Source organism: Cariama cristata, unplaced genomic scaffold, assembly GCF_000690535.1.
Source record: "Cariama cristata isolate BGI_N322 unplaced genomic scaffold, ASM69053v1 scaffold10027, whole genome shotgun sequence".
NCBI classification, from domain to species: domain Eukaryota; kingdom Metazoa; phylum Chordata; class Aves; order Cariamiformes; family Cariamidae; genus Cariama; species Cariama cristata.
The window spans coordinates 8,714-23,670 of NW_009624913.1; the positions used below are offsets into that span (position 1 = coordinate 8,714).

At 42.0% G+C, this 14,957-nt stretch overlaps 1 protein-coding gene across 3 annotated transcripts; it reads left to right on the top strand.

Annotated features, from left to right (window-relative positions):
• The first annotated feature begins 122 nt into the window (after positions 1-122).
• On the top strand, positions 123-13,390 carry KLHL8 (kelch-like family member 8). Of its 3 annotated transcripts, none has more exons than XM_009703376.1 (9): positions 123-444; positions 3,150-3,698; positions 6,279-6,465; positions 7,156-7,299; positions 8,542-8,653; positions 10,732-10,900; positions 11,479-11,638; positions 12,650-12,851; positions 13,267-13,390. In XM_009703376.1, exons 1-9 carry the CDS (start codon positions 232-234, stop codon positions 13,388-13,390), a joined length of 1,860 nt encoding a protein of 619 aa, XP_009701678.1. In that variant the 5' UTR covers positions 123-231. The 3 variants fall into 3 exon arrangements, with proteins under 3 accessions (XP_009701678.1, XP_009701679.1, XP_009701680.1); XM_009703377.1 differs by having other exon boundaries at positions 232-444; positions 3,378-3,698; XM_009703378.1 differs by lacking the exon at positions 3,150-3,698 and having other exon boundaries at positions 232-444.
• Positions 13,391-14,957: the final 1,567 nt, after the last annotated feature.

The window sequence follows — 14,957 nt, forward strand, 5'->3', positions numbered from 1 at the left end:
CCCACCTTCCCCAGGTAAGGTTATAGGTAGCATTTATAACATGGAATCAAAGTGTTAGCTACTAGCAGTACCTAATGTCTCATCTGCCTTTTTCATGTTTTGTTTTGTTTTTTTTTTCAAACAGGAAAATGAGCAGAACTTAACTGCATTTTAGGACTTGACTCCTCATGGTCTGGATTTTGTCTTGGCAGGAGTTTTTGAAGATTCATGCAGTGAAAGAAGAAACAGCCAATGGCTTCAGAATCCATGGTCCCAGAGCAGGCAAAACAACATCTGATACAGGGAAAAAGGCGGCAGCAACAGCAGCAGCAGCAAACTAGGTCTTCCAACAGTGACGGTGAAGATGACATCTTTGTATTTGAAGCAAATGAAGCTTGGAAGGATTTTCACAGCTCTCTTCTTCACTTCTTTGAAGCTGGAGAGCTCTGTGATGTTACACTGAAGGTGATACTGTCACACATCCATTGCATTTAACGGTCTGAAGATTAAGCTACCCATAAGTGTGCTGGAGGTGGCGGTGAATTTGGGCAGGGGTATGGAAGCTGTAGAATACCTGTTGGATCTGAGGCATCTCTAGATATGCTCGTGGCTGTTTTTCTTATTTAGGAAGTTTACAACTTAAATGTAAACATTTAAGATGCTGACAGTCTGAGAGAGGAAGTTCATGACTTTGACCTCATCCAACGTGCCTTCTAAGCAAGTTCCCACAGTTGACCAGTATATTACTGTGCAATTTCAGCTCCTTATATCCTCTTTGTTCTCACACACTTTCATCCCCAATTTTATCTATTTTTGCATTCTAAATATATCTGTTTGCATTCAAAATACATCTATTTTTGCATTCTTTCCTGGCAAACAGGATTTCTGGAACAATCTAACTTCCAGCATTTTCAAAGAAAGTTAAAAAAACCCACCAAACCTCAGGCAGTTATGTTCTACAGCTGATCAAAGAGTAAAGGAGGAGGAGGAAACCAGTTTTATGATTCTTACATAGCATTGCTTTAATGCATTCTTTGTAACTCAGCTGTGTATTACTCATAACAACCCTCCTTTTCTCTTTTCTTGACCTCCCCCTCGCCTTTCTCCCTTTCCACCTACCCTTGCAAAAAAAAAAAATGCTGAAAGTCTTATTTTATAAACGTAGTTAATCATATACAATATATTCATATAAACACACACATATTCCCTGCTAGGGAATCTTGGCTTGGAAAATACACTTTACTGTGGTTGCAGTTTAACTTTCCCTAAGTTAGGCTTGTATTAATGTTCATTTGTATTATTTGTGTGGAGCTACTTAGGTAATTCAAGGATATTAGATTGCATGACTTGGCTTCCAGTCCTCAAGTAGAGAATACAATCTATGGAGTCTAGAGCAAGCTATGTATGTCTTACCCTAAAGCTTCCTAAATAAGTGATTTTTCAAGTAACTGGTAACTAGATCTTGAACTAGAATTTTCTGGAAGGCTTGATTTTTCTTTCTGTAGTGCTCAGGCATTTCTCATGTTTTAAGAATAATTACTTCTCTACTGAACTTTCTGCTTTTGTGCAGATAGTGAACAATTCTAGCATTGCTATTGTCAGACCAATTACTGATTTAACTGCTGGCTCTTAAAATGTTAATAACTGGAGGGGAACTGATTTTGAAATATCAAGAACATGCTAGGTACTTAAAATTAAGCAGATTTGGGTAAAATAGTGAAGCCAGTTAATTCAAAAGAAAGATCTAATTAGAGAATGGGATGGTGGACAGAACGAAGGTGAGAATGGCCTAGGAGCTTGCCCTGATAGAGCAGACGAGCTGGTAGCATCTTTTTGCATCAGTACTATACTTAGTTGGAGTGCTGACCTTGTAACAGTGATAAACCGTGGAAGCACACAGGGAGATTTCCTCTGCTCCAGAGAATTAAAATCTGGAGTTTCACTTACTTTACTGCTCCTGTCATATGAACAGCTCCCTGTTAGAAGGCGGAGAGTGGCAGATGCATACCATCTGCTTTTCTCCTGTTGGTTTGGATTTTTGTTCATTTGGTAGGCCTGTGAGTTGTTCCTTCTGGAGTGATCTAATTAACTCAGACTGAACCATCCATCTTTTCCTCTGTTTTAATCTGTGTACTCTCATGTGTGTTTGCTTTCTGTACTCAACTTACTGCTCACCAGGCAAGTTACATTTGTGTTGATAATACACACTTTTAAAAAGGGTAGAGCAACTGTGTATTGAATCAGAGCTAGAAAAACACCTTTGTAATTTAATATCCTTTTTTTTAAATTGCAAGACATCTCACTGTAACACCTTCATCTGAAAATGAACACGTAATTTGAGTCTGTCAGGGAAACTGGTTGCTTAACTCAGCCATTCCTTTATGTTAGTGCAGAATGACAAAGGCTGTGAAAGAAAGCACTCCTGTAACACAAATAAGTAGTGGATTGTTCATTTACCTTCAATATTTACATTCTCTTTTAATGTAATTGAATTCTAGAATTTTGTAAGTGAAAAGCTTATTTTGCACTTTCTGATCAGAATTTTGAAAAATAGCTTGTCTTTATGGGGAATACTCTCTCTTTTGTGGCTAAACAGCTTCTAAAACTCTTGAACTGATCGGTAACTTTCAACAATCCCTGTAATAGCTGTTATTGCTGTGGTTTTACATGGATTTGCTTCTAGAAACAGCATTAGCAATTCCTCAACAGTAGTAAAAGTCCAGAGGTTTAAATTAAGGAGTCTAAAAATGTCACTTTACAGTTTCCGCCTTCTCCCCTTTAAGTCTCTGAATACACATAAAACAAACAAGGGCCTGGCAGTCTCCTCCTGATTCCAAGATGCACCTAGAAGGTTCCTGAGGATGTCTCATTTAAAAAACAGGACATGGCTGTTAAAGAAAAGCAAGTTCAGTGCATCAGTGCTATTGCTTCCTTGAGTTAGGGCCTTGCCCTACTCTGAGCCAAGTTACACCTCAGATCTGCTTGGGATACGTTGCTATAATGTCAGAAGTACAGGGCAAATGGAGTTAATTTGTTTGAACAAAATACAGTACCTCAATGCATATAGAGTTCAGAATTTTTATTTCGGCTTAACTGTCTGTCCTTTCATAGCTGAAACCGACATTCCAGTAAAAGACTGGGGATTTTGTTGTTGTTTTTTTTTTTTTCAGGTTGGTTCAAAGCTTATCTCCTGCCACAAACTGGTGCTAGCTTGTGTTATACCTTACTTCAGAGCCATGTTTCTTTCGGAAATGGCTGAAGCCAAGCAGACGTTGATCGAGATCAGGGACTTTGATGGCGATGCAATAGAAGACCTCGTGAAGTTTGTGTACTCCTCCCGGCTGACTCTGACTGTGGATAACGTCCAGCCTCTCTTGTACGCTGCTTGCATTCTTCAGGTGGAACTGGTAGCAAAGGCGTGCTGTGAATACATGAAGCTGCACTTCCATCCCTCCAACTGCCTGGCAGTCAGGGCATTTGCAGAGAGTCACAACCGCATTGACTTGATGGACATGGCCGATCAGTACGCTTGCGAACATTTTACAGAAGTGGTAGAGTGCGAAGACTTTGTAAGCATGTCACCACAGCACCTCCATAAACTCCTGTCCTCCAGTGACCTGAATATTGAAAACGAAAAGCAAGTTTACAATGCTGCTATCAAGTGGCTGCTCGCCAATCCACAGCATCACGCTACATGGCTGGATGAAATACTTGCACAGGTAGGGCAGACCAAGGCGCTGGATTCCTGTCTCGTCACTGGTTTAGTTGTGTAATCAGCTGTTTGTACTTGGGTAGATCTCAGGATGAAAAATGTTCTTAGCAGTTGGTGCCTCATCTGGTATTGATGGTTGTGAGTTGACAGTGGAAGCTGGTTAGATCTCTTGAATATCAGGAAGAAGTCGTATTCTCCAGTTTCTGTAGATAGAAGAGTACTCACGTTATGCTCATGGCTAAGAGGTGGGGAGCCAACAAAAAGCTGTGTCTGTGTTAAGAGCAGAATCTTCTTAGATTTACACATAGAGGTGAACATAAAGCCGTCACTTCACTTGGTTTGATACGACTACAGCCTGAAACGCTCACTTCCTTTGCTGGTAAGTATCTCTTTTTAAAAAAGGAGAGCAAAGCTGTTGAGGTTTTTTTACATGGCTAGGAAAGTAAAACTGTAATGGAGATGCATCACATCTGTTTCTAGAACATTCCCTATATTTAATTAACAAAAGACCAAGATGTGTTAGCCCTGCAAGCAGGCTAGGAAACATACGCTAGACCCTTGAATGCTCATTAGACTAGCACTGCTGGTTACCTGTAGGATCCAAAAGGAGTTTGCAGTTTAATCGGCTAGACTTGATGCAAGTCCACTGCTTCTGAAAGAAACACATACAGATATCAAAAGGTCACTCAGCTGAACTTACTTAAACACCCATTGAACCTCCTCCCATCAAAGCGTTAGGTACTTCAGTTATTCAAGCTCCGTATGTGCTGGTTATGGGAATTTAAAATACAGCATTTGAGACAGGTATGGAGAACCTGTGCTGGGGAGGAGGCGGGTACATGCCATGCGCTGCAAAATGCCCTGTGTATCTTAGCAGGTAGGATCAACTGTGTTGTTTCAGTTGTCACTGAACTCCGACTTAGAACAGTTTGCATTTGGCAAATTTGCCAATATTGGTGCCACGTGAGTAATGAGAGGTCCACTAAGATGCTGCTGTCATTGTCTTCATGCATCATTTTTCACATTTCCTGGTAAAAGATCACAACTGTTTATTAACTGTCTTCCAAAACCCTTCAGTTTCATCTAGACTAGCATGAGATTTTTTGGTACAGAAAAACCCCACTTTAGTACACAATAATTAAATTTACAGGCAATATAATTTGAGATTTATAAAGAACCCAATTTACATTGATTTTTATTGCCCAGTTGTGCTAGTAGATGAGGTTAACAGCTTTATTCTATTCATGGAAACTGGAGTCTAGAACAAAGCAATGAAAAAGTAAACCCCTTCCTGTAAATATGGGTTATTTGCCAAAGCGTATAGAGCCATCAGTTGATTTGGACATTATTGTTAGCAGAAAACATGACTGGGCTTCTTGACAGTTATCCACATCATGATCAGCCTTACGAGTTTCACTGTTATAATGAGGTTCTGAATTTGTCAGCCTTGAGTTCTTACCTCATCATGAGTCTGTTAGCAGGGCTACGGTGGTGCTTTTAATCAGCCTAAAATAGGCCAGGCCAAAGTAAAGGAAGAAGTGGAACTGAAAGCAAGTGGGTAAGGAAGAACTGGTGGAGACACTTGCTTAATTGAAGGCCGGGACACTTGTCAGCCACAGAAAAGCACCATCCTGCTGCTCCGAGAAGCACCGGAGAGACTGGACTTCTCCTTCACTGTTGCTGCTGAGCTAACTGCGACCTGCTTGACTGCATTGACTCCAAACCTTAGGAAGTCAGATGGTGGTTTACTTCAGTTCCCCTCGGCTAACACCTGCCCCACCTTTGCGCCCAGTTGTGCTTCATGTTCCTGACTGTTCCTCTCACAAGGACAAACGAAAGGTTTGCTGAAGTAAATGACTGTGTGGAGGAGGACATTTCAAGGCAGTTTTGGAGAGACTCACCTTATTTCAGATCTGCCCTGTCACTGGGGATTGCTCTGGGCAGTGACTGCCTGTAGCCTCACCCAGAAAGAGCCTGCCATTCCTCAGCCTGGTCACCAGCTCCCTTCTGGGGAACCACAGGAAATATTTGGGAAAAGAAACAGCTTTTTTTTTAATCCTGTAGTCTGCCAAGTCCACACTAGCAATACCTCCTTAACAGACACTGGGTTCATGCTGAGAAGTGTTTCCTTTTTGACTTACCACCCAAAGAAAATGAACCATTCTATCAAAAGCCCTCTTAACACTGGCATAGCAATGAGCTGAAAACGCATACCCTCGGCAGACTAACCTGACGTGGGCTGTCCTGGTGTAAAGTCACGGATGCTGCCTGTGTCCCGCCGGGCAGGCACGGTTGCAGTACAGGCAGCAGCACTTCTCCTTCCTCCACTCAGCCTGGGCCAAGGGACAGTTACAGTTTGCCACTGCCACTTAAATGCAAATAGTTGTAGCAAACGTTTGTTGCTGAAAAGAACTGTTCATATTACTGTTATTCTGAAAAAAAAATAAAATGAAAGCCACTCTTTTTAGCAAAGAGCGTGGGGCTGGCAGCTGGCTCAGAAGCTGCCATCTGTTTATGCGTGCATCGCTTTAAATGGTGAGACTCAGTCAGTTCAGCCAGTTACTCCAACTGTGTTCATTTCTGTCAGGTACGGCTGCCTCTCTTGCCCATTTGTTTCCTTATGGGCGTTGTGGCAAAGGAAGAGATTGTCAAGCAGAATCTAAAATGTAGGGATTTGCTGGATGAAGCAAGAAACTACCACCTTCACCTGAGCAGCAGGGCAGTGCCAGACTTTGAGTACTCCATTCGCACAACACCAAGGAAGCAGACTGCTGGTAATTAAATGTGTGTCTGATTATCTGGTAGGGAGTGGTGTGGAGAAAAGGCAGTGCATCTGTGCAGGGTTAGCTAGCTTGGTATAAATGGTTGTTAATGACTTAATGCAAAATTGGGAAAGCCGTTGTGTACCCCTCTGGTAATTAGGTAATATGTGCTGCATTTTCCTAGCAGAACTGTAGCAGTCATTTTCTTTAAAGCATTATTTATTTCTCCTGATTGGCTCTATCTGTATTAAAGCTAGAACTGTTAAGTATGTTACGACCAGGCAGTATGCTCAAAGCTATACCCAAAACAGCGGACACTTACCTTTTGGTGCAAGAAGGTTGAGCTAACTTTTAAATTCTTTGGCTAACCTACACCAAAAGCGAGTGATGAATATTAGACTGCAAATCCTAATTTTTACGTTATTAGATTTAACAAACAATCTGTTTATCTCCCTAAGCAAAATCACAAAAAGCGTATTTAAAATATGCATTTGTTTTTGCCAGAGCATAGATAGTTAATTGCAGTAGCAGCATGCCAAGCAAAGGTCAAAATCCAGCATCCAATTATGCAGGGCAATGACCGTGCCCCTTGAAGTGAAATATGACTTCTCCCAAATGACATAATTTTCAGTTCACTCTGCTGTAGAACTTTATCCCCCATCTTCCTGCTAGTTTTCTGGAAACCTGTTTTGTCTTCTTCAGGTGTGCTGTTCTGTGTCGGTGGTAGAGGTGGATCGGGTGACCCGTTTCGCAGCATTGAATGTTACTCTATCAGTAAGAACAACTGGTTCTTCGGCCCCGAAATGAACAGCAGGAGAAGGCACGTGGGTGTCATCTCTGTGGGAGGTCAGTAACCCTATTCAGGAAACCCTAGTCAAAAGGCACTTGTTCGCTCCTTTTGCTGGAATTGGTACTTTCACTAAGTAAATCTGTCTTGCAATGGCTTAACTGTTAGATATTCTTCAAAAACTGTTAGATATTACTTCAATTTAGTAAATTTTCTTCCCCATGAAGGGGTTTTTGATTCTGAAACAATCTGAGAGTGTGCTTACTGAAAAGACAGTACTGCGAACTGAGAGAGCTGGGGTTGTTCAGCCTGGAGAAGAGAAGGCTCTGGGGAGACCTTAGAGCAGCTTTCCAGTACCTAAAAGGGGGCTTATAAGAAAGATGGGGACAGACTTTTTAGTAGGGCCTGTTGCGACAGGACAAGGGGTAGTGGTTTTAAACTAAAGGAGGGTAGATTTAGACTAGATAGAAGGAAGAAATGTTTTACGATGTGGATGGTGACACACTGGCAGAGGTTGCCCAGAGGGGTGGTAGATGCCCCATCCTTGGAAACATTCAAGGTCAGGTTGGACGGGGCTCTGAGTAACCCGACCGAGTTGGTGATGCCCCTGCTCATTGCAGGGGGGTTGGACTAGATGGCCTTTAAAGGTCCCGTCCGACCCGAACTATTCTACAATTCTATGAACTGTATATAGCCTCTTGCCTTAATGAGCGATTTAATTGTGTTTTAAACCATTTGTAAAGAAATGGCCTTACACAGCAGAGTCACCCAAAATTTGCTAGTACTCATACTAGCTCCTATCATACTTAAATCCATACAGGCAAGTCATTTAAGACCATAAGTCTTCCAAGGGCAGACCTACCTTTAGTTTTGCGTCTCCATCTTCTGAAACCAGGTCCTGTAGTCCAGAGCAGCTTAGCACCCATGATGCAACGTTTCCTTGTACACAGTAGCCCCTGTGTTGCTGCAGCAGAACAGAGATCTTTTTTTCCCCATAGAACATCTGGAGAAGCTGATGTAAATGTCCAAAACTGATCTGACCTGCAGTACTCATTATAGGAAGAGTTTTTGCCTACATATCTAAGCTTTGTATAAAAGTCCACATTAGAACAGATCTCTAATGGAGAGATAGATATATACACACAAATATAAAGTCTGTACTTAATAAAATCCTGATATTGAAAACATTTGAAAACTTTAACCTTTATTTGAGCTTTTTGTCTCCACATAGGCAGGGATATAAACGAAAATGGAAATGTTGGCAAGCACTCGCTGTATCGAAAGACATGTATGTGTTTCAGGTAAAGTCTATGCAGTAGGTGGACACGATGGAAATGAACACTTGGGAAGCATGGAAGTATTTGATCCTCTTACAAACAAGTGGATGATGAAGGCATCAATGAACACGAAGAGGTATGTGTCCTGTGATCCAAATTTAAGTCCTTGTCTGTGGTATATCATTTCTTGCTGATGCTGAAAAACACGTCTGTCCTGCCTTTATTTGGGTTTCCAAACCGCGCTATTTTTGGGAAAGTTTTTTTCCTACTTTGGGGCCTGATGCTACCAAACACCATCATTAACTAGCTGTAAAGCAAACACAAACCTGCATCCCATATTTGCATACATCACATATTTGCACAAAGTTATGCGTAACATACTGTAAATATTTCAGTGCAAAACTGCATAATTCCTCTCTCTAGGGAAAGGCCCTGGCTGGTAACATTGGTCACATTTATACTTTTGCTTTCTTTTGTCACTGTATTATCCTTTTCTTTTTTTTTTGGGGGGGTGCGGGGGGTTGCGTGTTGTTGGCTTCTGGAGCAGAGAGCTCTTCTACTCCAGCTGTGCATACATTCAGATAGCTAGGGCCTTTCTGCTCTGCCCAGTAAAGAACTTGAAAGTGATTAACTAGTGCTGCGGGTTTTTTGCTCTTTTTAAGAATAAGCAAGATAACTGCCAGCAGAACATGCACAGTGAAATACTTCATGCCCAGGAAAACAATAGCTGCCTATGTTTTTGCCACAAAAAGCCGGAAGCACTAAACCAGTGAAAGTCAGATTGAGGGTTTTTCCTGCCTTTTGACATTTAAGATTCCTTTAAGGAGCTACTGGACTCACAGATCTGTAATTTTTTTATTTCTGCTGTCATTTAAACCAACTTCCATAATTCTAGATTCCTGTTTTTTTATTTGTTGTTTCTAAAAGCATCACGTACAAGTAGAAGTAAATTACTGAGCACGGCTAAATCCTAAAGCTATTTGTAGCTGTGACCTAATCGAAGTAGAAGACCCAGACTCCTAGAAGTGGCTTCTTGCTCCATTTCCTCCCTCCTGCCACCACCCCAGGGCATATTCTCCACAAAGATCAGCCCTAGATTTCTGCGACATTTCTCTCTCAGTACCCTTGGTGAATGAAAGGGCTGCTGTGCCTTGGCCACGCTCCACTCCTCCCATTCATGGAGGTGGTGTAGGAATACTTAGTTGAGAAAAAAAACCCTGATGCTGGTGTCTAGGTTATCTGCTGAGGCAATTTAAGATAAGCCCAGGATACTGCCAAAATGTTTGTTCTGTAGAAGGACTGTGCTTCCCTCGCTGCTGCCTAGGTATCTGCGAACCCGCCCTCTGTGGGATGAATGTTCTCAGTGAAATGGTAAATCACCTGTCTTCATAGTTAAAGCAGAAACTTAATGCTTACATTCTAGACCATACTCTTTGTTCTGTAGTACTGATTGTTCTCTCATATTGGTAGATTCAGTAGAAAACAATTTGACAACTATTTTAACACAGACTTAATAGAAAATAACAGAATGGAAGTAAGTGCAGTTAAATCTTGCTAGAGTTCAGTCATCTAATATCCAGCACAGGTTTGCCTTCTTTTATTATGTATTAATATCACCCCTCCAAAAAATCATTCCCAAACTATACCAGCGACTATACCAACAAAGTTAAAACCAGCAGGTTTTGGTTTCTCCATCAGATTCAATAAAACAAGATAGGACCTGTAAAATTCAGTACCGAGGTAGAGAAATCAAATAACTACAGTTATCTCATATATCCAAGCATGGAAGTCAAAACAATACTCCATGCCCCCGTGCCTTTTTTTAAATTATTTTTTTGAACAGGAGCTTTGTCTTTTTGCAGTCTAAAAGCATTCTAGCTGCAACAGTCCTGTTCATGGGTGACACAATAACACGGAGGTGCCTGGGAAAGCTGAGGTGAAGTTAAGGTAGAACTCTAGAGCCTCTCTAATGGGAGGCTGCAGCCATACAAAAGACTTTCAGGATAAAGCTGCACAGCTGGCACAGGTGTGCAGCGGGCCAGCAGCAGTTACTGGTCATTATTTATTATAAACTTCACTTTTAAAATTCTCATTACTTTTTCCCCCCATGGGTTTGAAACAGGTGCTAGTCAGGTAACATTGCACTTGATGTGTCTTTCCCATTCCCTTTCCTTAAGGATTTGCACTGAGGTGTTGATCCTATGGTTTTCTTAGGAGAGGAATCGCTCTTGCCTCCCTTGGTGGCCCCATTTACGCAATAGGAGGTTTAGATGACAACACTTGCTTCAGCGATGTGGAAAGATACGACATCGATTCTGATCGATGGAGTGCAGTCGCCCCAATGAACACTCCCAGGGGAGGAGTTGGCTCCGTAGCCCTTGTGGTAAGTGACTCTTTCCTCCCAAGTCAGGGCCAGCTGAGGCACCGACCTGCTTTTCAAATCTGCTTTTACAAGGCAGAACACAAGATTTTAAACAAAACGTAGCTGGTGGGTCATCAAAATCCTATGGAACTGTGCAAAAAGTGAGGATATTTAGGATAATACTCATATCAACTTGAACTGCACTCCCTGTTTCAACAGTATGAGAGGTACTAGGACCAAGTACCAGGACCCTTCTAACAACATCACGCTAACGCTTCGTGTCTCATTCAGAAGACTCTGGTTTGTCATAGTTACTGTGTTTAAAGGTACTGAATGCATCTGCCCTTTAATTCCCCTCTCGCCACGTATACTCTGCAAAATATCTGCAACACTACATAACTTTTTCACTTCTTTAATTGGAAGGTAGCGTTTACAAGTTGTTAGTTAATTAAGTCCATTGTTGGAATTCTTAAATAAAAGTAAATAATTAGGACCGTATGGATATAGCATGTTTTCCTATAATTTTAACATTGCTTATGAAAAGCTGAGTAAATGTATATACATTACAAAGAGTCTTTCTTTATACCGCTGTTTTCCAGAACCACGTTTACGCTGTGGGGGGCAATGACGGTGTGGCATCTCTTTCCAGTGTGGAGAAATACGATCCCCATTTGGACAAGTGGATAGAAGTGAAAGAGATGGGTCAGCGAAGAGCTGGCAACGGCGTCAGCGAGCTCCACGGCTGCTTGTACGTTGTGGGTGAGTAGGGGTGTGGCATTTCGTAGCCCTGTTTCTGCCAAGTGCTGGCATTTGGAAGAGGCTGTTGCTGCTAGAGGAACTGGGGAACAGAGAAACCTGACCTGTACTTTGTGTTCTTGGGCAGGACAAGCAAGCAAGCACAACCAGGGCACACTTAAACGAAGGTATGTTAGCGAGGCAATAAAAAGCAGTTCTTAACCCACATTTCAGGAGGGCTATACTATTCAGGACATTATGGCTATGTAGAAAATCCTGTTGAGACTAATCCTGACTTTCCTTTTAGGAAAATGATTCTTAAGTTCACACACTTTTAAAGCACTCTAGCTCTATTTTGAGTGTAGACAACAGTAGCTTTTTTGCACGGTGATTACACTTGTTCCACAGCCTGTTGTCCTAGGCCTGTCTTGTTCTGCTCTGCCTCGCGTTCACCCTTTCCTGAAGGAGGAAGATGCCAGGTAGGTACGCCGTAGTGGGAACTGCAGAGCTCTGCCTTGTGTATTGTCATAAGCAATTAAAAAAGTTTGGAGTAAGATGCTCCTCTGACAGCTGCCCCAGCAAGGGGAATGCATCACTGATGTCTGTCTTCGGGATTTTTTTTTTCCTACTCAAATACTGAGCAATGCTGTAATTTGAAAACACACCCCAAGAGTGTGTTTTATTTAAGCCAAAATAAGATCAGGACCATCCTTTTACTGGTCTTAGGTTTTTTCCTATTCCAAATTAGAAGCTGTTCCATTATAACTATGTGTAAGATGAATTCAAGGAGAAAAAGAATAGAAAATACCTCTCCTTGCAACTTGAGTAGAAGAAAACTGTCACTCTCGGTGATGTTTGTACAGTGATAGGAGGGAGAGCCGTTAGATTAATTTTTAGGAGCTTGTAAAATTCATGTAAGGAAACAGAACTGGACACTAGCCCACTGAATGCGGAGAACAGCCTGATAATGCCAGTCCTGGGTATTACCAGCACTAGAAGTGGCTAAAAACTGATTAATGTGATGATTCTTTGCAGGTGGCTTTGATGACAACTCTCCACTGAGCTCGGTGGAGCGGTTTGACCCACGCAGTAACAAATGGGAATACGTAGCAGAGCTTACAACTCCGAGGGGTGGTGTTGGTATAGCGACGCTGATGGGTAAAATTTTTGCAGTCGGAGGTCATAATGGCAACGTGTACCTGAATACAGTGGAAGCATTTGATCCCATAGTGAATAGGTAATTCAAAACTTTTTTATTTGGCTTAAGACAATGAAATCTGCCTATATGAAAACAGAACATAATAGAAATAGCATGCAGCAGGAGTCTCTCTCTTGTTTTTTGGTAATAATTGAATAATACCCATGACTAGCGATGCAGGAGTGCTGTTTATGCCACTAGGTTCTTCCTGTAAATATTTAAGGACTTCCTCCTCCTCTTCCCTTCATTCAGTAAGAATCTACAAATTCTTCTGGTTGCTTCACTCTCATTTTGCACTACATTTACCAGAGAAATAATAATAATAAACTAGCAGGGTGTATTTTGGTGCGGCGTAAACAGCTAGGCTGTATAATAGAATTTCAGACACAGAAAAGAAATACTTTCAAGTTGCTCAGGACAGGAACTTACTTTTTTCCTCTGCCATCTTCTGTAGGTGGGAACTCGTCGGCTCGGTCTCACACTGCAGGGCAGGGGCAGGCGTGGCTGTCTGCACTTGTCTCAGCAGCCAGATCCGGGACGTGGGCCAAGGATCCAGCAACGTTGTTGACTGCATGTGAGCTCTGCTGCCTCCTCCAAATTCCAGAGGAACGATAGCAGGGAGGCACGGCAGAGCTTTTTAAACACCGTGTTTTGTATGGTAGGTTAAGAAATAAAACCAATACATTTTCTTTGTGAAAATGTTACCTTCTGCAACTGTGAAGCTTTTGGTGGCTTTCTATCAATAGCGATACAGAAAAGCCTGTGAAAACATGGCAGAAAAGTGCGACTCACGGGAGAAAACCAGCCGAGAGCTGCAATCATCCCATTTCTGAGACGTTGTAATTTCAGAATCATTTGAGGCAGCTGTTGCAGGGACTCATTACTGAACTGTAAACCAGGCATGGGGTGAGGAGAGAGAGCAGCAGTTAGTACTGCCGAGCCTTACCCAGCAGCCCTGCTACATGTTTTCTGGAGGACTCGAGTGCCATTTAGCATAACTTATTTTCAAAAACGTAGTCTTAAACATTTCCTAATTGTACAAGAGCTTTGTAACACAAAGCGTCTCAAGTTTTAGAAGGTAATGACATCCCTGTTGCACACTAAGATAACTGGAGCAGAGAAGTTCACGGCCCGCCTCCCAGGGGACTGCTGACAGCAATGGAAGTTGCAGGTACTCAGTCTGAAACCTGACTTTCAAAATACTTTCTCAAGCTAATACACTGGGTAAAAAGCTGAAAAGATTCTTGACCTGAGTTTAGCCACTGGAATAGTGGAATTCTCAGAGTCTTCAATAAAATACGTAGTAACTACCTCCCCTGCAAAAGGCAGGCTTCTCCTCTGAGAGGTCGTTCCTGAAGTAAACCAGTGCAATTTGTCCTACTTTGAGATGACAGTGTGTGAAAATGTAGGCTTCAGTGGTGTCTGAATTACCATTTTTATACAAAATGGAAACACATAATAAAAGTTGCCATATTCTGTAAAGATCTTTAAATGCATCTCATGTCCAATTTCAGTATCCAGTAGCAATTCTGTGGTAATTCTAGAGGTACTGGCTCTTTCCAGATAGTCAAGCCAGGAAGATCTAGCCTCAAAACAGGTAGATGACTTAAAGCTTATGTAAGCCAAAGAGACTCAGCAACAAAAAGAATTGGAAATAAACCAGTACTCACATCCACAGTTGAAATAGCAACTTGACAGTGCTGTGTACAAAGGTGTCTTGTGACGCAGTCAGAAACCCTGAATTCTGAGTAACGTCCAGCTGGAAAGCCCGTAGATTCCCATTCCTTGAACAGACCGACAATCCTTTGTGACCAAAGTTTCGCTTTACCAGGTTGTTCCAAGTGACCAGGGAGAGCAGCAAACTTCTCCGCATTCAGCGCCAGGGAAGAGGCAGGGCAGTACGAGCGTAAGGCACAGTCACGTTTTGCTGGGGCATTACCAGTACAGCTTTTCTGTTTCAGATGGCTTGCACCTGGGGAGCACCCAGGGACAAAGTGAACGGTACTGTAAATAACGAAACATTGCAATAAAACATTTGTACTTCAAAGCATCTTGTTTATGGTACGACCGGAGCATGCTATTGTGGGGAAACGTTACAACACTGAGTAGTTTTTGGTTTCCGCAGAGTATCATTCTCAACAGGAA